The 27,832-nt window shown below is 40.5% G+C and overlaps 2 protein-coding genes across 3 annotated transcripts in view; one reads left to right on the top strand and one right to left on the bottom strand.

Annotated features, from left to right (window-relative positions):
• TMEM255B (transmembrane protein 255B) overlaps positions 1 to 310 on the bottom strand; it is a 39,322-nt gene extending 39,012 nt beyond the window's left edge. For both annotated transcript variants that reach the window (XM_072133058.1, XM_072133059.1), the window contains exon 1: positions 205 to 310. In XM_072133058.1, coding sequence (XP_071989159.1) covers positions 205 to 247 — 43 coding nt within the window. In that variant the 5' untranslated portion in view covers positions 248 to 310. The remainder of the gene's footprint in view (positions 1 to 204) is intronic.
• A 671-nt stretch (positions 311 to 981) lies between these two features.
• Positions 982 to 27,832, top strand: LOC140117045 (transcription factor 15-like). Its single transcript, XM_072133478.1, has 3 exons — positions 982 to 999; positions 23,840 to 24,511; positions 25,014 to 27,832. Exons 1-3 carry the CDS (start codon positions 982 to 984, stop codon positions 25,044 to 25,046), a joined length of 723 nt encoding a protein of 240 aa, XP_071989579.1. The 3' UTR covers positions 25,047 to 27,832.

The following is a 27,832-nucleotide window of genomic DNA, read 5'->3' as shown; positions in this document are numbered from 1 at the left end:
TCACTTTATAAAATATTTTACACAGTTGCTATTTAAAGTAAAGTGTCAGGCAAAAAATGGTATATTTCTTATAAAATGTGGTCACGCACATAGAATGAAGCCCTACATTTATAAACACTAGAGGATATCTATAGTACAGTTATAACCATAATACAATTGGACAGATAGAGCAATAAACATTAGACTAGATAAAATAAAACCTACTTGTGGCATCAACAGCAGTTGTTGGAGCAGAAGCTGGCTGCATCCTGGAAGAGATGAATACTCCAACTGATCTTGTTAGCAGCAGCCTTCCCTCACTCACTGCTAAAGGCTATCCCTCCAAAGCTGCAAGACAACCAGTTTTACACAGTGTAACCACAGTCTTCCTATGTCTATCTCAATGTGACCTGCTTCAGAGACAGGTGTGATATGTGGCTTTGGGCGATGATGCTGGCTGCTCTAGTTACATCCCTGCTCATTGAATTTTCTATTCCTTTATTTTAGTTCCTCACTTTGTCTTGCAATTTGCACAAAATTCATTTTTTGAAAGCATATAGAAATCATGCAGGCAATAATGAAAGGGCATATAAAAGAAAAAAATGTATACATTGTAATTGCTTAATTTTCTGTAATGACCTATGTAAAATGTATTTTATTGTTTATACAGCATATGAATGGATTTCTAAGAACTTTATTCATATAAATGGAAATGGGAATTCTCCAGTGAAAACTTGATGATTTGCTCTAAATCAAGCAATAAGCAGACTTGTATTAGTCAGTCCAGTCTTACGGCATTAATAAACCATACTGCACACATTTCAGTTATTCAGTATATTCAGTTTATATAATATTAAAGAGGAACATACAAGTGATTAGGCCAAATGATTTATGTGTAAATTCAGACAAAAGACAGAATTATATTACGATAGCACTGTAAAAGCACCCTTTATGGAAGATGAGATTCTCTAGGATGCTCTTGTAATCTCATAGTATGTATGGATGAATGAACAGTTGCAGGTGAGTACAATTCAATGTCATATTCTAGCTGTTGAATTAAATATGTGATAAAGAAGACTTTCATAAGAAAGGAAAAGTTTACCTTTTTATAAACTATTATGTATCAGAATATAATAATAATAATAATAAGCAGAAGAAGAAGAAGAATAACCTTTGTGCTGACAGGGTAAAATTTCTAGCTTAAAATTCTATAAAAATAATCTTAGATGACTTATGATAAAATAAACTGGGGGGATCTGTCACTGACCGTCAGTTTTAATTTTTCCCCCCTGCGGGGTGCATATACACATTTTTCAATGGAGACCATAGTAAATATGGCAGGCCAAGGCATTCATCTTTGCCTAGAGAGATTAAAATCTTAATCTCTATAGTAAGAAAGATAGTAAAGAGAAAAAAGTTGAAGACAGTTGACAATGGTAAATGGTAAAAATGAAAATTAATTCAACAAAAAGAATACATACCCATATAAGAAGTGTAACACTTGAAGCAACCCAGAAGATATGGAGGAAATATTACCAAGATTTCTTAAGTTTTTATGTTTTATAAGAACCTATAAAAAGAAGTTCGTCGTTCAACCCATTCGAAGCTAAGGAATTGACAAGATATATCCATCTGGATTCACTTTGTAGGAGTTGCGGTGTAGGGTCTCCACCTTGTATGTTTTGTTGAATTTCTAAGCCAACAACCCGTAGTTTATTGGATCTCCCACAATGTTCATCAAGAAAGTGTGCTGCTTCCGAGGTTTCTTTTGCTTTTGGATATCTGAAGAGACTGTATAGTCATGGCCATAAGTTTTGAGAATGACACAAATATTATATTTTCACATGATCTGTTGCCCTCTGGTTTTTATGTGTGTTTGTCAGATGTTTTTATCACATAAAAAAATAAAGTGCAATCATACTATGAGTAACAAAAGCTTTTATTGACAGTTAGAATGAGTTAAGGCAGCAAGTCAATATTTGCAGTGTTGACCCTTCTTCTTCAGGACCTCTGCAATTCTCCCTGGCAGCTCTCAATCAACTTGATGGCAACTCTTGATGATTGACCACAAGTTCTCAATGGGATTAAGATCTGGGGAGTTTCCAGGCCATGGACGCCATATCTGTATGTTTTGTTCCCTGAGCCATTTAGATATCACCTTTGCTTTATGGCAAGGTGCTCCATCATGCTGGAAAAGGCATTGTTGCTCACCAAACTGCTCTTGGACGGATGGAAGAAGTTACTCTCTGGTACCGTTCTTTATTCATGGATGTGTTTTTAGGCAAACTGTGAGAGAGCCGGTTCCCTTGGCTGAGAAGCAACCCCACACATGAATGGTTGCAGGATGCTTTACAGTTGGCAAGAGACAAGACTGTTGGTATCGCTCACCTTGTCTTCTCCAAACAAGCTGTTTTCCAGATGTTCCAAACAATCGGAAAGGGGATTCATCAGAGAAAATGACTTTACCCAGTCCTCAGCAGTCCACTCCCTGTACCTTTTGCAGAATATCAGTCTGTCCCTGATGTTTGTTCTGGAGAGAAGTGGCTTCTTTGCTGCCCTCCTTGACACCAGGCCTTGCTCCAAGAGTCTCCGCCTCACAGTGCGTGCAGATGCACTCACACCTTCCTGCTGCCATTCCTGAGCAAGCTCTTCACTGCTGGTAGCCCGATCCCGGTCCTGGTGCTTGCTGGTCCTTCTTGGGCGCTCTGGAGCCTTTTTGGCAACAATGGAACCTCTCTCCTTGAATTCCTTGATGATGCGATAGATGCATAGATGATAGAGGTGCAATTTTTCTAGCTGCGATACTCTTCCCTGCTAGGCCATTTTTGTGCAGTGTAGTGATGACTGCACGTGTTTCTTTAGAGATAACCATGGTTAACAGAAGAGAAACAATGATGCCATTACTTAATCATGACGGATTCTCCAGCCCTGTCCTCATCAACACCCACACTTGTGTTAATGGAGCAATCACTGAAACGATGTTAACTGCTCCTTTTATGGCAGGCCTTGAAATGTGTTTTGGGGGAAAAAGCTCATTTTCTAGGCAAATATTGACTTTACAATTAATTGCTGTTAAGCTGATTACTCTTTATAACATTCTGGAGAATATGCAAATTGCCATTATAAAACCCGATGCAGTAGACTTTGTAAAAATTAACATTTGTATCATTCTCAAAACTTATGGCCATAACTGTATTAATTGATGAAAGTTGCTGTTGAAACCTTTTTCTCAACTCTTGACTAGCTCTTGGAGCATGGGAAATTGAGAGCATAGATCACACATTTAGTCTTACTATTAATTTAGTCTTTTAATCTAAATGTCTTCTCTTTTGTAGGATGGTGAAACTCATTAGTTACACAAGGGCATACCGTGTAGTCACTACATGGATATGACCCCTAAAGTAGAATGCCCCTTACTAAACTTACAGTGGGACATTAAAAATGGCTTGAGGTGAGGATGTCCTTCAAAGTCCATAAAATCCCCTAATGACACTTCCTTGATTATTGTATTTTGTAATAACATGTAACTTTGGAGGCATTGTCCGCTCCTTAGGGATCAACAAATACCTTCTGAATCAAAATGCAATTGCAGGGTTCTGTGCTTAGCCAAAATACATAGATTTTAGGGGTGCCTTTACTTTTTAATTACTATATTTTGAAGGTTGTGACTGTCTTTAAATTTTAAGGTGAATAGCAGATTTTTGTTTATTTCAATTTTAGTGATTTTATGATGATTTATTCATGTGAATATGAGGTATGCATGAACTCTACACATGTTCATCTGTGTGGAGCTGTGAAGCAAATTATTTTCTGTTTTGGGGCACATGGTTAATTTTTATGCATTTTATGATTGTTTACCTGCCAGAATTGCATGAAACTGATCGATTGCCAGAATAATCTGGAGTCTTTCTTTCACAATTGGCTTGTACTATAACAATCTTTACAAAGTATTGTAATTATTGATGAGCAGTTTAGGGTGGGGTTCACTGAGTTTGGATGATATTGACAACAGTTCGTATACTCGAATCCAAACGTGAACGTCTACCAGTAACATCCAGGATTGGTGCTTCCTCCAATCACAGGTATTATCCCTTCAAATGCTACAAGCTAAGAGGTTGCGCATTACGCCATTTACCCTAGGATCATCATTTCCCTTGACATTTGAGAGGGCTTGGGGTGAGCCAAGACACCAAACCTGAACTTCTGACCGAAGCCTAGGTTTAGGTTTGGGACTCAAAGCTGCAATGTTTGCAATACCACCCAAACATTTCGGTTCGGGTCTGCTCAACCCTAGTTATTATCAGTCACTTTTAGCATCAAATACTGCCTTTCGTCCATTCCCATTAGTTAATCAAAAAGGAAAATATGTTGCGTGACTCATGTTATAGGCACCCTTCAGTCTCTCTTACTTCCTTCAGTTGACAGATTTGTTGTTTTTAAACTGTTGACCATGGCAGACACTGAAAATGACTTGAATTCAATTTGGAAGCTATTGTGGTTGTAATTACATTATATTGCTGTTTGTTGAGCATAAGTCTTGAATACATTTCCACTGGAAGAGCTATTTCAAATCAATAAAAGGTGCTTTATATCTTTATGCATGTGGATTGAAATATTCACTACATTCCCTTGTTTACAGAGCTCATCTATTTATAGAGCTTGATACAAGCATTTAACATTTTCAATAATTTTACTAGACCTCTGTACTGTTTTAGAGCACAAATAGATCAATATAACACTAATTGGTAAGTACACACCAGACAAGTAGAAGTACTGACTGTCTGAGTAGATAACTTTTTATCATAGCAGACACTGCACTGTCCAATAATGACGCAAGGCAGTGATCTACCTGACCTCATGTTATTTACTCAATTTCTACTGCAAGAAGTAGAGATTGTTCAAACAGTCTATGAAAACTAGAAGATCAGAAAAAGGCATTTCATGGAAACAAATGTCTAGTGGCCGTCTAATTTGAATCTCTAGACTTCAGATCTTAAATTTGAGGGTGCCTGCATTAGGATCTCACACATAATTTCTGATTGGCCACTACAGTCAATCAGCAGTGGTGACATTCCACTGTTGTGAGGTCACTGGCAAGATGTCTCCATAATAGATATTGCCAGGCAAGTGACTACAGTGTTTGGCTAACTCCATCTTAGGTAACTTTTCAACTGGGGAGTCAGCTGAGGAAAATATGCAGCGAAGGAGGGAGGCAGGCACTTCTCTGACTGACCTTCAGTAGCTGGGGGCACTGTGGAGCACATGATGACTGCAGAAGCTGCAGATTCTTCTCCATTGCTGAAAGATGGGGGTGGTTATTCCCCAGATTACCTGCTGCACTTGGGGCACTGTGGAGCCCATAAGGATGCCCTCTGTAACTGGCAGGGCATTCTCACTGATCAGCACAGGCTTCTTGGCAGGGGGTCCTGCGTATTCCACAGACTGAACAGCAGCTTTTCATGAGGAGTTATATCCCTTTTAGACAGTCTTGCTTGCAGTCGGATAGTCGAGACTTTGGTCCTCTGTCACTGTGATATGGGCCCTAGGGGCCATGGTACTTACATCACATCTGGAGGTCCAGCATAGAAGCGCCAGTCGAAGGAGGTAGTCGCTGTGGGAATCTGCCATTTTATATTTATAGCGGAAGATAATGGCAATCGGTGCAGCAGACGGAGGCGTCCGATGCTCTTGTGCAGACCATGTAACGTTTGGTTCTTCACACCGGTGGATATACTGCATGTCAGCAGTTCAGGAGACATTGGGGGTCATTTACTAAGGGCCCGATTGGCGTTTTTCCGACGTGTTACCCAAATATGTCCGATTTGCGCCGATTTTCCCTTTATTGCCCCGGGTTTTTGGTGCACGCGATCGGATTGTTGTGCATCGGCGCCGGCATGCACGCAACGGAAATCGGGGGGGCGTGGGCGTAAAAAAAAACCGATGGATTTGGAAAAACCGCCGCATTTTTTAAAAAAAAGTGTCGCTGGACTCGCGCTTACCTTCACTCGGTCCGGCTTGGTGAAGATCAGTGCATTCTGGGGAACTTCAGCGCAGCAGCGACACCTGGTGGACATCGGAGGAACTGCCTTAGTGAATCCCGGCCGGACCCGAATCCACCGCAGAGAATGCGCCGCTGGATCCCAGTATCCCAGATCCAGTGGGACAGTCCTGATTTTTGGTCTCTATTTCGCTGTTCTGTTTAGTGGGATGTATGTTCCGGGAAGCATCCCTTGGAAGCCGATAGAGCTGTATACAGCAATGGTGCAGAGAGCCGGCAGCTCCCTGCACTAGCACTGTTCCTCTGCTAAAATAAAAAACACACTCACCTTTCTACTGTCCTACAGCCCCTCTCTGCTTCTGCTGTATACAGCACAGATGTGTATGTAATGATGTAATCTCTGCCTGCCAGCTTCACTGCTACACATGGCTGGAGCAAAGGAGAGAGGTGCTGCTGCGGGGGAACATGGAAAGGAAAGTGTGTTTTTTATTTTACTGTGAGGGTACAATAACAGGGGCGGCTGCTGGGAAGGCTGGCAAAATAAAATGGGGAGCTGCTGGGGAGGGGGCACAATAACAGGGGGAGCTGTTGGGGGAGCCACAATAACAGGGGGAGTTGCTGGGGGCACTATAGCAGGGGTAACTGCTGGGGTAGCACAATAACAGAGGAATCTGCTGGTGGGGGCACAATACAAGGGGTAGCTGTTGGTGAGGGCACAATAAAAGGGGCAAAATAATAGGGGTACCTGCTGGAGGCACAATAAGAGGGACTACAATGTGAGTGGGAGCCCCTGCTGTGGGGTGTTACAATTACAGGGGGAGTTGCTGGGATGGGCATAATAAAGGGGGCAAAAGGAAAGTGGGAGATGCTGGGGGGCTCAACAAGAGGGGCTACAATGTGAGAGGGAGATGGAGGCCACTAAGGGGGAAATAATACTGTGAGGGGGTGGAGTAGGGGACAAAGCAAAAGGCCTGGCTCAGGAAAAAAAATTCCCCTGCACGCATCTTTTGTCCCTCTTTCTTTCTGAATAAAGTTGGGAGGTATGTTTGAATATGCAGACTGGGTTTCTTGCCAGTGAACTTTGGCGAGCAGCAATTTCTCTACGTGAGTTAACACTTTCAGTGTACCCATCTGTGCATTTGCATTTAATTTAATTCATTTGCCATATGTAAACATTTCTTCAATTGGATGCTATTAAAAAAAATGTGTGAAGATAATTTCTCATAAATGTTGCGTTGTTGTAACTAGGTTAGCTTCTTTGGATACGGCCACCTCACATTTTGGCAGCGGTGGCCACTCTGTGCTATTGAGTCCTGCCTGACCACCTGGCTCCAGTAATCATTACCACAGGAGGGCTGTGAGGCATGCAGGATCTCTCAGACATTGCATATAAAAAACCTTTTGTTTTTTTCACTAATAGCTCCAGCAGAGGTGAGTCAATCTTGTTTTTAAGGGACCATATAACTACATTTATGAGAAATTATCTTCACACAGGTAAATAAAAATTGTAACATCTAATTGAAGAAATGTTTAAATATGGCAGATTAATGAAACAGAATGTGATTGCACAGTACAAGTAAGTGCGTCCAAGTACTCAACTGGGTCACGGTTGCTTGGTACAGGCGGAACAGGTCTCGTCCATGCAGGGCAGGTGTTCGATAGATTGTTTGAAAGCAAAGGAGAATGATACCACTGATGAAGGGAAACAGTTCTCCCGGGGAACTCCATACGTATGTGAGGATCCATAGGTAAGTGGTAGAGGGGAGGCCTGTAATGATATGCGGCTCAGCAGGGATCATGCTGAGACAATGGATGTCAACATTAACCCATGGTTCCTTTATTCCAGAACACGGCAAAGGCAATATTTGCTACAGTTTATTAGACCCATCCCCAAAATTAAAATAATAAAACTTAATCAGTTATATGTACCCAAATATAATGCAATAGAAAATAAATTCTGCTTTACAAAAAAAACAAGTCCTTGTGCAGAGAGATAAAAAGACAGAGAGATAAAAAAAATATTTATGAAAAAGATGCAAGCGAAGTCCAGCTTCAAACAGATTTGACGTGAAGTAAAATCATGACATTTTATTCGACAACTTTAAAACAGGTTGTAACACAGCATGTGAACATGAATATAAGCATAGGGTAGTGAGAAGACCTGGTAATCGCCTACGTATTTTGGCTAACTGAGAAGCAGGGGCGTAACTTTAGGGGGTGCAGAGGTTGCGATCACACTCTGGGCCCAAGAGGTTTAGGGGGCCCTTATAGTGTCACTTTCCCATATGAGAAGACTATTACTATAAACCATACATTATAGTCGGGGGCCTCGCACAGACTTTGCACTGGGGCCCATCAGCTTCTAGTTACGCCACTGCTGAGAAGTGATCATGGGAGGCATATATCCTAACCCTTATACAGATATTAAAACATATAGCAAGCATGTTTATATTATGATGACATGATTAGTACTGATAGATGGCATCCTGCCTTTTATTGAGACCGCCTGGGACTCTGGGCTGCAGTGTGAAGATCCAGAAGGTCTCTCTGTTAAAATGCATCCAATTATGCCAGGTGTGAATGAATTTAGAACATTAAAAGCAGAAAACGCTGTTGATTTTCCAGATGTTTCCCCAGTGATGTACCTGCCTTTATATGGACAGTGAGCGTATACAGCTCAGCAAGAGGGAACAGGATGGAAAGACGTAGCTTGCTATATACTAATCAAACGCCAACCCACTCATGGCTGACCATGTCCTTTTTCCAAACCATACCCCAATTATGGATGAACCACCTTTCAAATCTAGGGATTTTATGTGACATTATTATAATTATTGTTCCTAAGAAGCTATTATATCTGTGTAAGTTTTTGGAATTCCATGTAATAACAAATCTGAAATATGGCAGAATGGTTTATATTAAGATTCCATATTTTCCAAAAATGCCAGTAGAGTTACATAAGAGAAATAAGGATAAAATGTTATCATAGTATATAAAAATGGAGAAAGACGCAAGTTTGTCAAGTTCAACCTTTAAAGGAAACCTACCATTTCGGTGCTTAGTTTCGTAAGTGTTAAAACCGCGGTATCGCGGTTTTAACACTTTTTAAACTTTATAGCAGAAACTGCTTCGGCGCTGCGTGCGCACGATCGTGCGCGCGCCTACATAGGAAATGCCGCAGGCGTTGCGCGCGCACGGTCGCGCACAGCGCCGAAGCAGCTTCTGCTATAAAGTTTAAAAAGTGTTAAAACCGCGATACCGCCGTTTTGACACTAACGAAACTAAGCACCGGCACCAGCTCACCCTGAGCTGGTGCTCAGGGCCGGCTCCAGGCTTTAGTGGGCCCCTGGGCGACAGAGCTCTAGTGGGCCCCTTTATGGGCCGTCCTCCAGTAGTCACGCTGCACCCCCCCTCCCCCGGGTGAACACACTGCCCCCCCATCCCCGTGTACACATCCCCCCTCCTGTATACACACTGCCCCTCCTCCCCCTGTATACGCACTGCCACCCCTCCCCCTGTATACGCACTGCCACCCCTCCCCCTGTATACACAGTGCCCCCCCTCCTCCTGTATACACACTGCCCCCCTCCTCCTGTATACACACTGCCCCCCCCTCCTCCCTGTATACACACTGCCCCCCTCCTCCTGTATACACACTGCCCCCTCCCCCTGTATACACACTGCCCCCTCCTCCTGTATACACACTGCCCCCCTCCCCCTGTATACACACTGCCCCCTCCTCCTGTATATACACTGCCCCCCTCCTCCTCCTGTATACACACTGCCCCCCTCCTGTATACACACTGCCCCCTCCTCCTGTATACACACTGCCCCCCTCCTACTGTATACACACTGCCCCCCTCCTCCTCCTGTATACACACTGCCCCCCCTCCTCCTCCTGTATACACACTGCCCCCCCTCCTCCTGTATACACACTGCCCCCCTTCCTCCTGTATACACACTGCCCCCCTCCTCCTCCTGTATACACACTGCCCCCCCTTCTCCTGTATACACACTGCCCCCCTCCTCCTCCTGTATACACAGTGCCCCCCCCTCCTCCTGTATACATACTGCCCCCCTCCTCCTCCTGTATACACACTGCCCCCCCTCCTCCTCCTGTATACACACTGCCCCCCCCCTGTATACACACTGCCCCCCCTCCCCCTGTATACACACTGCCCCCCCCCCTCTTCCTGTATATTCCCTGGCCCCTGTAAGTCTCCCCCTCACCTCACTGATGCAGGTCTCTCTGTGTGGTCACTGCTTTCCCCGGCAGGTCATGTGACCATGACGTCATCACAGGTCCTTCAACCTCTCATGCTGCAGCTCCTGCCGGGGAAAGCAGTGAGTGACTGCACATGTTCTCATCGCGATCTGTGTCCTCCAGACACAGATCGCGATGAGAGAGGGAAGGAACCTCCCGGGCAGCAGGGCAGATGTCCTGCTGACCCGGGGAGATCTGGGGACCCGAGTGGGCCCCTCCAGTACCCTGGGGCCCCGGCACTTGCCCGGGTTAGCCGGGTGCTGGCGCCGGGCCTGCTGGTGCTCGGTGTTTACAGCTTACACCTACCATTTGAAATGGTAGGTTTCCTTTAAGAATAAGGCTACATTCCTACGACCATATGGGGGGAAGTATGTACGGCCGCAAGTCCGTAAGTCATGCATTTCTATGAAGAGAGAAAGGGCTCCTCTTCATGGCGCCAAACGTAGGGTGCATATGATCGTTTGAATGCAGCCTTAAACAAGTGTTTTTTACCCATAACCTGTGATATTTTTGCTCTCCCGAAAGGCATCCAGGCCTATCTTGAACATGTACATAGAGTCCGCCATAACAACCTCCTGCGGCAGATAGTTCCATAGTCTCACTGCTCTTACAGTAAAGAACCTTTGTCTATGTTGATGGTAGAATCGCCTCTCCTCTACACTTGTTTCAGCTGCAGTTTTAGCAAGTAATTGACTGTTTAGAACATAATTGTACTTTTTGTTTCCATGGACCAAGTGCATAATTTTACATTTACCTACATTACACTTGTACTGTCTGTTCAGGTATTTGTACATTAGTTGTCTTTTTTCTAACCTGAATAACCCCACATTTTGTAATCTGCCATTGAATTCTAGTCCCCCCATCCCTCTGATAATCTTGGTTGATCTCCTCTGCACACGTTCCAGCTCTACTATGTCCTTTTTATACACTGGTACCCAAAACTGTACACAATATTTCATGTGTGGTCTGACCAGGGATTTATATAGGGCAAGACTATGTCTTTTTCATGAGACCCTATTCCTGTCTTGATACATCCCATAATTTAATTTGCTTTAGCAGCAGCTGCCTGGTTCTGGTTAATAAAATTAAATTTACCATCTACCAATACCTTCAAGTCTTTTTTCAGCTGCAGTTTCAGCAAGTAATTGACTGTTTAGAACATAATTGTACTTTTTGTTTCCATGGACCAAGTGCATAATTTTACATTTACCTACATTACACTTCATCAACCATTTCTCTGCCCATTCCTCCAGCTTCCTCAAATCCCTCTGTAATGCTATACTATCGGCCTCAGTAATAATTACTTTACAGAGCTTAGTATCATCAGCAACTTTGTAAACCCACTACAAGGTCATTCATAAAAATATGAAAAAAGAAGTGGCCCCAACTCTGACCTCTGTGCCACTCCACTGGTAACGTCAACACAATCTGAGAATGTGCCATTAATGGCAATCCTTTGTTTTCTATCACTAAGCCAATTGCTTACCCAAATACATAGATTTTCCATTTTATGTACCAACGTTTTATGTATCACTGTATCAAATGCCTTGGAAAAGTCCAGATATACAACATCGGCAGCCTAGCCCAGATCCATTCTGGAACTTACCTTCTCATAGAAGCCAATCTGACAAGACCGATCCCTTATAAACCCATGCTGATGCTGGGTTATAAGGCTATGTAAAGTGAGATACTCCAGGATAGCATCTCTAACAAACCACTGAAATATTTTCCCCACAACAAAAGTTAGACTCACAGGTCTGTAGTTTCCAGGATCACATTTTTATCCTTTTTATATTGTCACCACATTTGCTATGTGCCAGTCCTGTGGAACAGAACCACTCTTTAAGGAATTTTCAAATATTAAAAACAATGCACTATCATGGTACATAGTTCATTTAGTACCCATGGGTGTATACCATCTGGGCCTGGTGATTTGTCTATTTAAGTGATTGTGTGGTGGCACCGAACCTCTTCCCAGTTGAACGGTTGACATTCCAAAGATGTCTTCCACCATGGAATTGTCCTGGGTAAAAACAGTTGAGAAAGCAACATTCAATAGATTGGCCATTTCCTTATCTTCATCCTCCATGACCCCCAGGTTTTTCTTCAGAGGGCCCACACTCTCAGTTTTTAGTTACATATCATTTATATACTTGTTGGAGTGACTAGTTTGAATGCCTTAACTATGAAGTATGGAGCCCCCCAGTGGCCATTCTCAAATGTACAGGGTTAAATATAGTACTCAACAGATCCATCCTTTACATATATGTATACCAAAAAATGTTTAAACCTTTTTATACATATCCTAGAATAGACTAGCCCACTTTATCTGTCGGTACTTTCTTCTGCACATTCCAGTCAACAACATATTTGCAGAAAGGTGACAGATTTTTTTCCCCTGTATACCTAAATCAATAGCCTATTTTTATTGAAGGTCATCTGTAATAGGGCTTGTTTTTTCACTTGAAGAATGAAATGGCACCATTTGGGGTAAATTTAACTCATGGATCAACTTAATTAAATCTTTCTGGGAATAACAAGACAACTTAATGCATTTAAAAACAGAAGACTGTTGGGGGCCCAGGGTAGTCTTAATCTACCACTGTCCTCTTATGATAAACTGTTGGGGGCACATGGGGCACATTTACTAAAAAGACGGAAACTTCACTAAAAGTGCTCTGCCCATGTATAATGCTGGGTGCAACCAATTCATTAAGAACGTGAGCCAGAAATCATGAATCTGTTGCTTCCCTGCACTGGCCTGATAGAGTTCACCAACCTTTTTTGTGGTGCTCATTTAACAAAAGGTGTGCAACACAATTTGCATGTTAAATAGAGTGCTCAGTGCCAAGTCCAACAGAAGTGCGGGGCAAAGCCATTCTTAAATGTGCCCCATTGTTTCAAACGTTTTATTTCTTGTTCACGTTTGTGCCCATATTCTTTCTTTAAAAAAATAGCTCGATGAGTAGAAAATTAAAGCCTCAGGCAATTTAGCACATGTAATGTTGGATCCAGTTTAGCACAAATAATATGAATCATACCTTGTGCCTGTTTTACGTTCTTGCGACTATATAATGTTTATTTATGATGTGTTTTTATGAATGTTCCCTACTGGGATTAACCCATCCAGCATCAATTAGAAAACTAATAGCATTTTGCTTCCATTTCAGACGATTATTCTTGAGTAGAAGATTTCATTGGATACATGTGGAATATGATGTGCAATATATTAATATTTAAATAAAATTAAAAAAGATCATTTTCAGATTTGTAGCCAGAATTGTAAGGTAAAGTAGGTTCTAGTTTTTGCCTGTCTTCATTTCAGTGGACAGGAAAGTCATGAACTGTGCGCCTGTTGTGTTCTAATCTGGTGCACCTGGTGACTTTATTTTTGGTGCATTGGTCATTTACAGGTGCAAGGTCATTCCAACAGCTGGACATGTGTATGGGCGGCCAAGATACCATGTATGTGCATCAGCTGTGCTGTAGCTGAGCAGGAGAATTCACAGCTCAGGATGTTAAAATGGATTCCCACAGTTGGTTTACATATAGCTTTACAGCTCAAGGGGATATCACCCTGTTATCTACAACTCTTCAGCACAAAGCATGTAGCCAGCGGAGACAATCAACATTTTTTAGATCTGGCAATACTAGAGCTGTGAAGTCAAAGAACTATTCACTTCACCATGTTGTCCTTCTTGGGAGATGCTACTACAAATGAGTATCCAATTGTTGCTTGCTTATGCACATTGTTTTGCCATTTATTTGTTGCCATATCTTAAGATTTTAATTTTGTGCACAAAAGCAATACTTACAGCTGGTCAGACCCAAAAAAACTATGACAGTCGACCTGTTGTAATTTAAAGTACTGAATGTAGGAAAACCCACCCACAGAGTAACATGACATCCACTGATAATTTATACCTGTAATATGTCAATTACTGCTGCAGGTTTCACTTCAGTATTTTTGAAGTTTTTGAGCCGTATATATATTCACAAAAACTTTTATATCATCCATTTTGCAGATCTGAAAAAATCTAATCCATAATGTATTAGCATCTTGTCCAACCCCTTGTCACATTATTGTGTTCGTTAACAACTAATCCGTCACCGGTAGCATCTGTATTTTTCAAATTGCCGTAGACTTCTATAGGAGGGCAGAGCTGCAAACACAGCCATGACATGAGCTAGCTCCAAAACAGTGGCACACATGTAAAAAAATATATTAATGAGGGCTAAGCTTCAGTCCAGGTTTGCAGAAATTAATGTGCTTTCTACAAAAGCAGAGTCCTATGGCATCTGACAGGCCCAGATGACTTATACTGGGTCCTTTAGGGTTTCATTGTGGTATCTGTTGTTTGTTTTGATGCCTAGAATAGCCCTGCATAATGTGGTATTCTTGGCTTGAAATGTGACAGAACTACTGACTGATGCTCCAATGAAGGTTCTATGGAGAGTGTTAACCCAGAATAAGTACAGTATAGCATGCAGCCTTTCTGTAAGCAACCTAAAACAAGAATCACATTTCCACTGGAGAATAGATACATTTTTGATGTTTTCCAAAATGAAGTAGCATCAGCATCTCATCCATCTACTTGCCACTGTTCTATAATAAAGGTGAAGATCAGCAGATCTACAAAAAAACTACACAATATATTAGGAAAAATTTATTAAGACTGACATATTAACCCCATAAGGACCAGGTCATTTTTATTGTTTCAATTTTTCACTCCCCATCTCTAAAAATCCATAGCTTTTTATTTATGTGCGTGTACAGAGCTGTATGAGGGCTTGTTTTCTGCCTAAGAAATAGTACTTTATAGTGATGGTATATCACAGCGATGGCGAACCTTTTAGAGACTGAGTGCCCAAACTACAATCAAATATGGATCACATTGTATTATCTCTCCTGGGTCCCTCTGTATAGGAAGAAACATGGGACCAGCACGTTAATTTCCAAAGAAAATCCATGTTTTCACTCTTCCTGCAGTCCCTAGCACCCAAGGATGTATAGCTTTAAAATAGCTCATATATTGAGTTGCCTAGGACTGTAGGAAGATTCTTTGAGTCCTGTCAGGCAAACTTTGTGCTGGGGTGATGGCCTGGGTGCCCACAGAAAGGGCTCTGAGTGCCACCTCTGGCACCCGTGCCATAGGTTCACCACCACTGGTATATCATATATCATGCCATGTATTGGAAAGCTGGAAATTCCAAATGTGATGATATTGCAGAAAAACACATTTGTGCCATTTGCTTAAGAATATTGTTTTTACTGCTTCCACTGTGTGCTCCAAATACAATTAATATAGGTTTTTTTTAAGTTTCAACTTATTTTAAAGAAATGTAAACCTTTCATACAAAAAAAAATCATTTTGCCCTATTTATGCGGCTGATAACTTTTTCGTGGCACGAGCTTACATTTTCATTGCTACCATTTTGGAGACTGTGGGGCACATTTACTTACCTGGGCCGGAGGAGATCCCGAAGGTGCATTGTCCGACGACAATGCACTGTATCAAGAAGATTGTGCACCCAATATCCAGCATGTGTGGCTTCCCCGCTCAGGTCCACCGGGGTTTCACCACCTTCCTTCCGATGAATTTTGTTTCGCATGTAAGCCGGCACCATTGCGACTAAATCCGATTGTGTGCAACACAATCACCTACTAAATACCTATCCCAGCGGCACGATCCCCGAAAATGTTGGAAAACCCGATGGAAATGCGGCCACGGGACCCTTAGTTAATAAGCCCCTGTATGTTTTTTGATCACTTTTTATCCCAAATTTTTGTGTTGCAATATAGCAAAAAAGTGGCAATTTGGACATTTAGCCATTATTTTCTGTTACAGGGTATGACTGGTTTTATATTTTGATAGATCAGGATTTTATTTGGACGTGGAGATACCTGGTATGTTAATGATTTAATTTATTTATTTTTATATCCGCTCTAGGGAAAGGGGTGATTTTAACGTATACCTTTTTTAATTTTTTAAAATATCTTTATAGTTTTTTCATTTGTTTATAAATGTACTAGTTATTAAAGTCCCCTAGGGTATTTGCACACTAGAGTGTCTGAACGTTCATGCAGTATTCAGCAATACAGCTGTTTTGCAGTATAGTGGGTTCAGAAAGTTCAGACTCTCAAATATTTCACTTTTTATTTCTTTGCAGCTAATTGGTAAGATCAAAAAAGTTCTTTTTTTGCTCATCAATGTACACTGTGACCCCCATTTCAACAGAAAAAGACTGAAATGTATAAATTTTATGAGTAGTTATTAAACAAGGATACCGTATATACTCATGTATAAGCCGAGTGCTGAAAAACCTCACCTTGGCTTATACACGAGGCAATAAAAAAAATAAACTTGGATACTCGACCTCCAGCGTCCCTGATGCTCGTCGTGGCTCCCGATCCTCGTCGCATCTCCTGGCAGCTCCTCTTCTTTCTTCTCTGTGTTGAAATGAGCCGGCAGAGTAGCATCCATGGAATCTGCCGGTGCTGATGACATCATAGTGTGCACCGGCTGTTACAAAGAGAAGAAAGAAGAGGAGCCACGGGGACCGGAACATCGGGGAGCTGCGCTGGGCATCGGGACCAGTGAGTATGTAAGTTTGTTTTTTTTAAGGTATTCGGCTGGCTGTATACTACATGGGGCTAGCTGTATAGTACATGGGACCGGCTGTATAGTACATGGGGCGGGCTGGCTGTATAGTTCATGGGGCTGGCTGGCTGTATGGTACATGGGGCTGGCTGCATACTCCACGGGGATGGCTGGTGGTATACTACTGGGGGCTGGCTGTATACTCCATGGGGCTGGCTGGCTGTATACTACAGGGGGCTGGCTAGCTGTATACTACTGGGGGCTAGCTGGCTGTATACTACTGAGGGTTTGCTGGCTATATACCAAGGGGGGCTGTCTGTCTATATACTACTGGGGGCTGGCTGTATACTACAGGGGACTGGATGTATACTCCATGGGGCTGGCTAGCTGTATACTACTGGGGGCTGGTTGGCTGTATACTACTGGGGGTTGGCTGGTTATATATTAAGGGGGGTGTCTGTCTATATACTACTAGGGGCTGGCTGGCTATATACTACAGGAGCTGGCAGCCTATATACTACAGGGGCTGGCTAGTATTATACTGGGAGGAGGGCTGTGACCAATGCATTCCCACCATAGGCTTATACTTGAGTTACTAGGTTTTTTCAGTTTTTGTGGTAAAATTAGGGGTCTCGGCTTATACTCGGGTCAGCTTATACTCAAGTATCATAAGTATTTAGGCTCTTTGCTCAGTATTGAGTAGAAATACCTTTTCAGCTAGTATAGCCATAATTCTTGGGAATGATTCACCCCTGGATTTGGGGATCCTCTGTAATTCTTCCTTGCAGATCCTCTCCAGTTCCCTCAGGATGGATAGTGAACGGTGATGGACAGCCATTTTCAAGTCTCACAAGAAATGCTCAATTGGCTTAGGTCAGGCCACTGGCTGGGCCAGTCAAGAATTTTTCTTCATCTCGTTAGACCAGAGAATATTATTTCTTATAGTCTGAGAGTCCTTGAAGTATTTTTTTTATAAACTGTATGCAGGCTTTCATATGCCTTGCAATAAAGAGAGGCTTCTGTCAGCACACTCTGCGATAAAGACTTTGTGGAACTTTCTGCCATCTTCCTACAACATCTCTGGAGCTCAGCCACAATGATCTTGGGGTTCTACTATACCTCTATCCTCAAGGCTCTTCTCCGACAATTGCTTAGTTTGGCTGAATGGTCAGGTTGAGTACCAAACTTCTTCCATTTAAGGATTATGGAGACCACTGTGCTCTTAAAAACCTTGGGCGCTGCATAAATTTGTTTCCAACCCTGGCCAGATCTGTGCTTTGTGAGCTGTGAGGTCTCATATAGACAGGTGTGTGCCTTTCCTAATCAAGTCCAATCAGTTTAATTAAACACAGCTAAACTCCAGTGAAGGAGTAGAACCATCTCAAGAAGGATCAGAAGGAAATGGATACAATGTGAGTTAAATATGCGTGTCACAGCAAATGATCTGAATACTTAATGACCATTTGATATTTCAGTTTTTCTTGTTTAATAAATTGTCAAACTTATCTTCATTTCAGTTTTTTTGGGGGTCCAGATTGGAGATTTATGAGCAAAATTTACTTTTTTGATCTTAACAATTGACTGCAATGAAACAAAGAGTGAAAAATGTCTATACCAATTGTATATTGTAGATATACAGCTCTTATATTACAATCAGCCTCAGACAGTCTGTGATAAAGCCTGTGTTAATTGGCAGCCTCCAAGAGCTGTCATGGCAACAAATCAGTAACCCCTAATGATATCATGGGGCTACAATTGTCAGCAATCGTTTTAAGCTGCTCTTGATTTGAAATTATTAGTTATGACCACAGCAACTAACAAGTTAACAACTGTTGCAAGCAAGAATCACAGAAGTTAGTTGGCGGTGTCTGCTGTATAATACAGAAGATACATAATAATATAAGAATTCTTTATTTATATAGTGCACACAGATTACGCAGCGCTACACAGAGCTTGCCAAATCGGTACACGCCCTTTATGGAGAGTGCTCCTGTGAACCTTCTTTATACAGCCTTAACCTCTAGAGGATGTACACGTACTACAGACAGTCATTAAAGGGGAATTCCCATTACAGCAAATTATTATTATTATTATTATTATTATTATTGTTTGTATTATAATAAGATATACAATTTTCCAATATACTTTCTGTATACCCCCAATAAGAAGCAACGGCGAAACGTGCGTCGGGGTGCTGTGGTGGTGGTCAAGTCTCTCTCCTGCAGTTTTGCACTATGTCACGCCCGGGTGGGTAATTTGCATTTGCACAAACTTGGTTTTGTATACTAGGTTATTATATTGGAGATATATATATATATTGACTTGTCTTGGACCACCACCACATCCTTTTGTGTTTTGTGGAATTTTTATGTATATATTTTTAATATTATTTGTCTTGATTGCTGTAATTCGTATGTAATAAATATTGTTGATATTTTATTCCCATTAGTAATGTTTGGTCTGTAACTATGGGTTGACTTTTGTCCTATATACCTTTATTGGTACTATTACTTTCTGTATCAATTCCTCACAGTTTTCTAGATCTCTGCTTGCTTTCATTCTATAGAAAGCTTCTATGTTTACTTCCAGTGGACAGAAATCTGACCATGGTGCACAGCTAGTTAGTGTCACAGAGAGTAATCAGAGCTGTGTGTTATAACAAGCCGTGCACCTGTGTAACGATGGTCAGATTTCTATCCACTGGAAGTAAACATTGAAGATTTCTATAGAAGGACAGCAAGCAGAGATCTAGGAAACCGTGAGAAATTGATACAGAAAGTATATTGGAAAATTGTGGAACTTTTTATGATACAAACAATAATATTAATTTGCTGACGTGGGAATAACCCTTTAAGAAATTAAATGCTAGCCTTAATATCCCCCCTGCTGGAGTACCTTATACCAGATATACTAAGCAGCTCCAGCCACTTAGTATACCGGATATCTGCATCACCTCTGTTATAACATCTCTGCTGTAGGCAGTGGGGCTTTTCATGCCTTGTTTTCCAGAAAACTGGGGGACAAGGCATGCTAAAATCCCCCCACTATGTCAAGAGCAGGGCTTGAAGGAACTATACCTACAAGTTTAAAAGGAATTACCCTGTTTATCCTAAAATATGTCACCACCTGAAAATAAGTCCTGGTACAATTTTGTTCAAGATTCAAAATATAAGGCCTCCCTTGAAATTAAGACGTAGCGGCAGTCATTGCTACAGCTCCAAGCACTCCCTACATTAGTGTCAGTAGAACATTTAGATACTGCAAGAGGTCGGGACATTGGTGAAGAATACATGGAATAAAATCACTGTTACATTGCAAATGCCCTACGAGCAGCTACATGGACAAGAAGGGGTCATTTAATAAAAGTGCTTTTGCTAAACATGAGAGATCAGGGCCAATGATTGTTTGGAAAATTATAAGGATGTTAGAGAAGTTGTTTTTTTGTGCAACAATAAATGTGAATGTCCATATTCAGGGATAAGACTAAAAAACATTGGTCCATATTTTCTTTGGCTCCTCCTTCTATTCTCATCAGTGATTTCACTGCATTTCAGGATCCTTCCCATGAGTTAATAACAGTTCAATTGCAGGTCTGTTATCGATTGCCACCGGTCAAAACCAGGCTTATCAGAAACAGCTACACTATACTGGGGACGGCATATCTACAGGCTCTCTGCATCAGTTGCATGGCATTTGAAGAACCAGATTATACTGTTTCTCATTATGCCCTCCTGTGCTTAAGGAGGACAATTTACCAGATCCAGCTGTTTGCATTATTTGAGAGATGCCGCTCCACTTATTCTAGTGTAGTTTAAATTTTTTCACCATTGAACAGTTACTGTCAATAATTTTGAATCTGTACTGTCAGGAGAGCTCCAGTGAAATACCAGGAGAAATCCTGACTTAGGCTGCATTCACACGAACATATGGGGGACAGCAGCACGCGTGCGGCACTGTACCGTTCCGTAGCCTGTAGAAAGATAAGACGTGTGTGAATGTAGCCTTAGGCTGGATTCACACGGATGTATGGGGGACCTGTATATGTGCCCCATACACCGCAATGAGCACACGGCGCCCTACGGGAGCGGAATGGTGCTGCACACCTGCGGCACTGTACCGTTCCGTAGCTCTTTAGAAAGATAGGACATGTCCTATCTTTTGGCGGAATATGGCGCCGGCGCCTGTGTATTCCTATATAGAGGGGCGGGGGTGATCAGCGCTCACCCCCTCCTCCTCTCCCAGGCTCCAATATGTGCACACAGTGCTACAGTACGGCAGGCACACATGTGTGTGAATGTAGCCTAACATAGTTTAAGACTAATTGCAGCACATAATATGATAAATATTCTCTTAGATGATGGTCCTGTCCATTTGACAGTAGATATCATAAAAAATTACACTACAGTATTTTTCGGACTATAAGGGGCACCGGAGTATAAGGCGCATCATCAATAAATGCCTGCTAAAATGTCTAGGCGCATATATAAGGCACACCAGAGTATAAGGCGCACCTGATTATAAGGATGAATGGTGGCAGACCTGTGCACAGTTCAAGGCAGCTGTTGTCTGTAAATACGGTTCATATATAAGGCGCACTGGACTATAAGGCGCACCTTTGATTTCTGAGAAAATCAAAGGATTTATACTGCACCTTATAGTCCGAAAAATACGGTACTTCATCAGGAACAGTGAAGGCAAATTTATATAAGGGGTGAAAGGGTGGGAAAAGGAAAACTGTGTCTCCTGTGCTACCCTTAAAAAAGGAAGCTCCCCATACATCATGATTTCAAGAAGCATAGTGACATGAAGTTGCAAAATAGGCAAACCAGTAAGTCTATTCCAAAAGAATAGACACCCAAATTTAGAAATAGTGGTTTTGGAAGCTTTGTTCCTCATCAATACAGTGTAGGCATCTAGTTGGGCTAGAGGTCAGAGAGCGATCCATTCACTTTATGGAGATTGCCTTTGCAGTCCACTTTTCAAGGGACATTTATAGGAAATTCTTCCATGTTACGTAGACTAGATTCTTATTTTGGACCCTTGGAACTGACTTTCTGGAAGAGTTTGGCAACCTAAGTAAAAGCTTCTTTCAATTCTAGGAAAAATTATTTTCAATGAGTAGTGACTAAATGCCCATGGGTGTGTACAGTCTTTAACCTTTAAATAAGGTCACATAGAACATACTTTCCTTATAAGCACAAGAAGCCCATTGGTAAGGAAATTTTCCCAGGTGAAGTCCCTCTGCCACAGTGATCCAAACCATTGAGATCAGAAAGCATGTTATCTGACTGGTCATATTTAACTTAACATCAACACCAGAAAAAACTAAAAGAAAATAGAAACATTTTTATTTAAAAATGTGTCAAGTGTTCCTCTGAACCTTTATATTTCATCTGTAGAAGCTGCATCGCACGTGAGAAGATGCTTGTCCTCGCTGTACAATACATAATTTCAGTTCTGTGTTCATACTCCATAGGAGAAAACGATTGCCACATAGTGTAATCTAGTACATGTTTAAAATAGTCCAAAAGCTTTAATACATTATACAAGAAAAAGAGTTTTAAAAAAAGAGTGTTAAAAAGGTCTTGTATATTATCAAGCTTGTATTCCAAGCACACCAAGTTCTCACTCAAGACTTTTACCTTGGCTTCTACCGAGGCATATAGGTGTTCTTACTCAGTTAGGGTATATTCACACAGCCATCTGGACGGATGTATATGTGGCTGCAAATTTACGGCCACCTATAAGTCCCCATAGACGGAAATGGCGGCCCAACGGCGGTATGGTGCCACACGTTTGACACCGTCTCACACTGTACACGTGGAAAAGATAGAGCATGCTCTATCTTTCCCCGTGTGTGCGGCTGTGCGCTGCTTTTCTCTATGGAGAGTGGAGGGGTCAACCTTTCTCCTCTCCAGCGCACAGTGTTATGCCCGCTCTGCTCTGTGAATGTACCCAACATAAACATTTCTTCAATTGCATGTTTTTAAAAAGAAAAAGCTTACTTGGGTGAATATAATTTCCAATTAATGTAGCCATGTTTACCTATCCTGCATTCTGGCAGCTAATGGGGCCCCTGACCACCTGGATTCAGTGTTCATTAACTCATGTTGGCAGTGGAATATGCAGAAACTCCTAGACATTTCATATGCAAAAACTATTTTTACTTTGCACAATCACTCCAGCAGTGGTGGTCGTATCCAAGGACAGCTGTCCTTTATTTCTTCAGTATCATATGACTATATTTATGGGAAATTATCTTCTCACAAATATTTTTTAATAGCATGCATGCATGAAAAAATGTACGTATAAGCACATTGTACATATATAAATACACAAATACATACAAAATGAAATAGACATTACAAAGGAGAAAACGTGTTATATCTGCAGGATTACATCTTCTTATCCAAAAGCTTTATGTAGTATGAATTGATACCAATGCCTGACAATTTTCTGCTGCTTAGTATACAAATTAATGTGAACCTTTACACAATTGTATGGTACTAAATGCTCAAATTTGCATTAACTGTTGCTAGAATAGTATTTTTCTGGCTTGTATAACTATACATTTTTGAAAATTTTTGCATTAATTAAATGAAATGACATCTACACTAAGAAAAAAATTATTTTGCGAATCGATTTGTTATTTTGACATTATCTTACATTAGTATCAGTAATAATGTATACAAAAAGGTTTTAGCACAAATTTCATACTACAAATTAAAATTGACAAGAAGGCATCATTCATTTACTCTACAATTAAAGTTAGGATATGATATTGTTGGTTGATAGCTTGAACTTTTGCAGGTTGTACAGATTCTCCTGTCACTGTAGTCTGCATACCGCTTGTCCCCTCTCGCTCACTTTTGAAACAGGGCTTCTGTCTTTAGCTGTTACACACAACATGACAACATGAACAGGTGCATTGCTTAGGATGGTGCCATTGCCCCAACCTCCATAACTGTCCTCCAACCCCACCTTTCTTGCCTTTAGAAGCAACCACATGCTCAGTCTAAATGGAGCAACCATTCAAAAAATGACTTGCTGAGGTGTCAGTGGATCAAGTGGAGTTGCTCGCTACCAACAGGTGCTACTTGCCTGCAGTGCATAAAAGTGATGGGAGCCCGGGGGATAGTGCTGCTCATGAGGACAGAGGCACAGACTACAGGCGTGGACTGCAGGACTATGAAGTGTTTAAGTGGTGGTATTGGGCAACCTCTGGACTGTAGCAGTGGTTTACTATCTGATGCTGAAGATCTTGAAAGTGCAAGTGACAGTTCAGAAAAATCTCTTGGTGGAGGAGATGATGGGGGTTACAGCAGCCCATCTGGGGACAACAGGGGCAAAAGAAAAAGGAAGAGTAAATTATCAGGAGTCAGTAAGCAAAGACAAGCTGCCAATGCACGAGAGAGAGACAGAACACACAGTGTGAATACAGCCTTCACTGCTCTCAGGACACTAATCCCCACAGAGCCTGCAGACCGCAAGCTATCCAAAATAGAAACCCTCAGGCTGGCCTCCAGTTACATTTCTCATCTCGCCAACATCCTGCTACTGGGAGAGGACTCCATGGATGGACAGCCATGTCTACAGTATAGAGCTTCTGTGACCAGCACAGCTCCCAAACCTATCTGCACTTTTTGCCTCAGTAATCAAAGAAAAATAGTAAGTACTAACCATATAGACTTTAAAAAGTTAAAAGCAAACAGTGATTTAAATTGAGTATTCTTAACATAGTTTTTTGCATTTTGTATGATTAAAGATGTAAAATTGAAAATATAAAAACAAACACTAGGTTCTTTGTAGAAAATATGGAATCAAAACAGATTTTGCGGGCTGCTCTTATATTTGATAGGGATTTGCCATTTATTTCTAATCACACCATTTATGAATATACGGTAAAGGATGTTTTTTATGTTATCAAACTACTGGACTTACCATATTTAATAGAATTTCTATAATTAACACTATACAAAGGTGAATGTTCTGTAAAATATATTGTGGATAGTTAAATAGAATGTGCATTTCAAATAGATGAATATAAACATGCATTTATTTGCAAATTGTGGCTTTTCATTTTACTATGTTTTGTAGTGATGTCTGCAGTCTGCAGACTGTGACCTTATGAAGCATGTCTTCTAATCTAGTCTCTGTGTTTTCTTTACAGCACAGGGAAGGGGAGAAGCACTTGTCTATTTAAGGTGTATGTGGACATTTACACTGATGAGCAGCTTGCACAATACTTGCACTCGATATAGACCTGTTCTAATTATATCCACTTGATACTCTATGTTTACATGGAATTTTTGTAAAGCAGCTTACATTTTTTATTTGTAAACAGCTACAGGAGCGAGAAATCATCATGAAGTGCACTTTATTTTACACAGAACCAACTTTATTTAAGATAATTCGCAGCTGATATCTAACTCAGAGAGGAAGGTTGCACCTGGTGTTGTTGCTATTTTTGCGCAAGAAATGTTAAACCTAAGTATGATACTGATGGTGGTTAAACCAACGACACATGATGTAACATGATCCTGGACACGCAATGCTTCCATCAGAGTGTGTTGTCATAACACACTTTCACCTGTGCCTGTAGCCCTAATAATCAAGCCATGTTATCATGTACTGTATACAAGTTCAATCCTAAAGGTCCTTTAAAAGTGCTAACTGAATGCTATTTAAACTGGTACATAAAGTATAATGTAACGTATTCTACTTTTTATTATAGATAACAATATTATTACTGTTGAAAATTCTATATTTATGGTGAAATTTGATATTTCTCATTTGTAAACTATTGGACCGATTTATCCCCACGCTGTCTGGTTTCTTGTACTACTTTTTAAAACTTTTTTGTCTCATCTCTGAAGCTGAGACCTTTTTGTCACATCTGTGAAGTTGAGGCATTTTTTCTCTCAAATGAGACAAAAAGGTCTTACAAAAAATCCCAAAAAGTAGCACAATAAAGCAGACAATGTGGTAATTAATCCCCACCTATGCATAAGGATAAATTACCAATCAAACATAAAGTAGACTTATTAGGTTGTCTATTTATCTAAAAATATACATTTATTGTTTAGTCACAAAACATAGTAAAATTGCTATTTTTTTTTAAATAGCATTCATAATAAAATCCACCTACAATGGAGATAGAGCCAGCTGTGTACTACAAATATCAAGAAATAAAGCTAAATTATGGCTATCTCTAATTAACTTCATTGTTCTACAGGCCATAATAGAATTTAGAATTTAACCAAACTAAGTAGTTTGCAGACAAGAGCCTTCAAGAAAACCTGAATGAGTATTTGGGAGCATACGCTCCTTTAATATATCAAAGCACATGTAAGGGTATGGATACACATTGTAGATAGCCACATGTGGTCAAACAACTAGCATCTGGACACATATACATTTTAGGTTATCTGCAAATTTGTAAACATAGAGCAAATCACCTTTATCAAATAAGGGGCTTAAAAAGGAAAGAACTGATATGAGTTTTTGTTTCTTTGGCAGCTTAAAATTACTGCTGTCCTGACCTGAATAGACAATACACAATAGGAAAATGCAAAGACAGTCAGCACTTATTTACCTATACATATGTTTAACCAATTGGATTATTAGAAATGGCATTACAGTAATAAGAACATTACATGGTAGGGTTCATATTAAGGACACTTTAAAGTGGAACTGTCACTATGAAAATATGTGTTATATTAGAGAAAGATCTTTTTATTTATTTTATTTTATGTTTTATATCATGACACTTAGTAGCAGTACACAAAATCTCTATCTATAATGTTTCAGTCTATGAAAAAGTGCCATTTTATACCCTTAACATGGTAGGCTTTTCATATTTGTGGAATATGTTATTACTGTGCACATATTGTCAGGTCCACTTTAATGCACTTTATTACAAGAAAAGTCTGATTACCTCAAAATGTGATTGTATAAATAATTTAATGTACTGTATTTGAAGAAACTTTGTATATTTGGTTATTCATTAGCTGTATACCACAGCACAATGTACTATAGCTTGCATGCATATTATCCTCTGTACTGTAAATACTTAGATAGTACTCTAGAGATCACCTGTTTTTTACATCTTCACTCTCCTGAGCTTGTAATGAATGAAGAAATGTGGTGACATCCACAAAAAAATGCCAGTTATTTTAGTTTACAGTCAATGATTCCACCAGATATTCAGTTTGCCAATCCCTCTTAATGTTTACATACCTTTCTGCCAACATGGCTATAAGACTATTATGCATGGCAGCAGTAAAAAAGGTTGTCTCATCAGATGTTATCCATTAAAGAATGCATCCTACCCCTACTACCTCCCTTCAAACAGCAGATCATATTGGGGGGTAGGCATAATAAAAGAATAGCTCAAGCTTATCCGAGTTAGAGTCATTCTAATTGAAGTGGTCCTCAATGGAAACCTTTGTACCACAAGTAAGCATAGATTGTTCCCTTAAAAGGAGTTGCAAATGTTTCAACATTGAGTTAAATTTTAACAATTACTTACTATTAAACAGGCGCAGATTAATTGATGTACATACAACAATTTTTAGTTGTAGCATTTGCCAAAAAGTTTGGCAAACATTGCATTAGACAGATTTATGTAGTCAACTCAAATGAGCGCTTCTGAACCTTATGGCCACCATATGATTCCCTCTCAACAAGGAATTCTCTGCCATCAAAAACATAGTTAACCAACTATGCTTCTTTCAATGATTGCATTGCTATATAATATATAGAAAGGTGCTAGGGTGAACAGATTTTTTTCTACATCCAGGCCTTTAGTCCATATGAACCATAGAGCATCTTGCACACTAATCTTTATTATTCTGCATTCAGGGTTTAAGAGATTTTCTATAGCTTTATGTGAATTTGCATTCTTTGCTATTATTTCATGTTATTGAAGTGTGGTTAACATAGATTTTATTTTGTGATATTTATATAAATTGTATTTTAATAAAAATA

The sequence above is a fragment of the Engystomops pustulosus genome, chromosome 2 (genome assembly GCF_040894005.1).
Source record: "Engystomops pustulosus chromosome 2, aEngPut4.maternal, whole genome shotgun sequence".
Lineage (NCBI taxonomy): Eukaryota > Metazoa > Chordata > Amphibia > Anura > Leptodactylidae > Engystomops > Engystomops pustulosus.
Note: the sequence above shows the minus strand (reverse complement) of the source record. Positions and strands in the feature narration are given on the sequence as shown.

Bases quoted from the DNA above. Each gene is read 5' to 3' on its own strand.
- LOC140117045 (XM_072133478.1), top strand. The intron at 24,512-25,013 runs GTAAGTACTAAC...TTTTCTTTACAG, and splicing joins TCAGTAATCAAAGAAAAATA to CACAGGGAAGGGGAGAAGCA.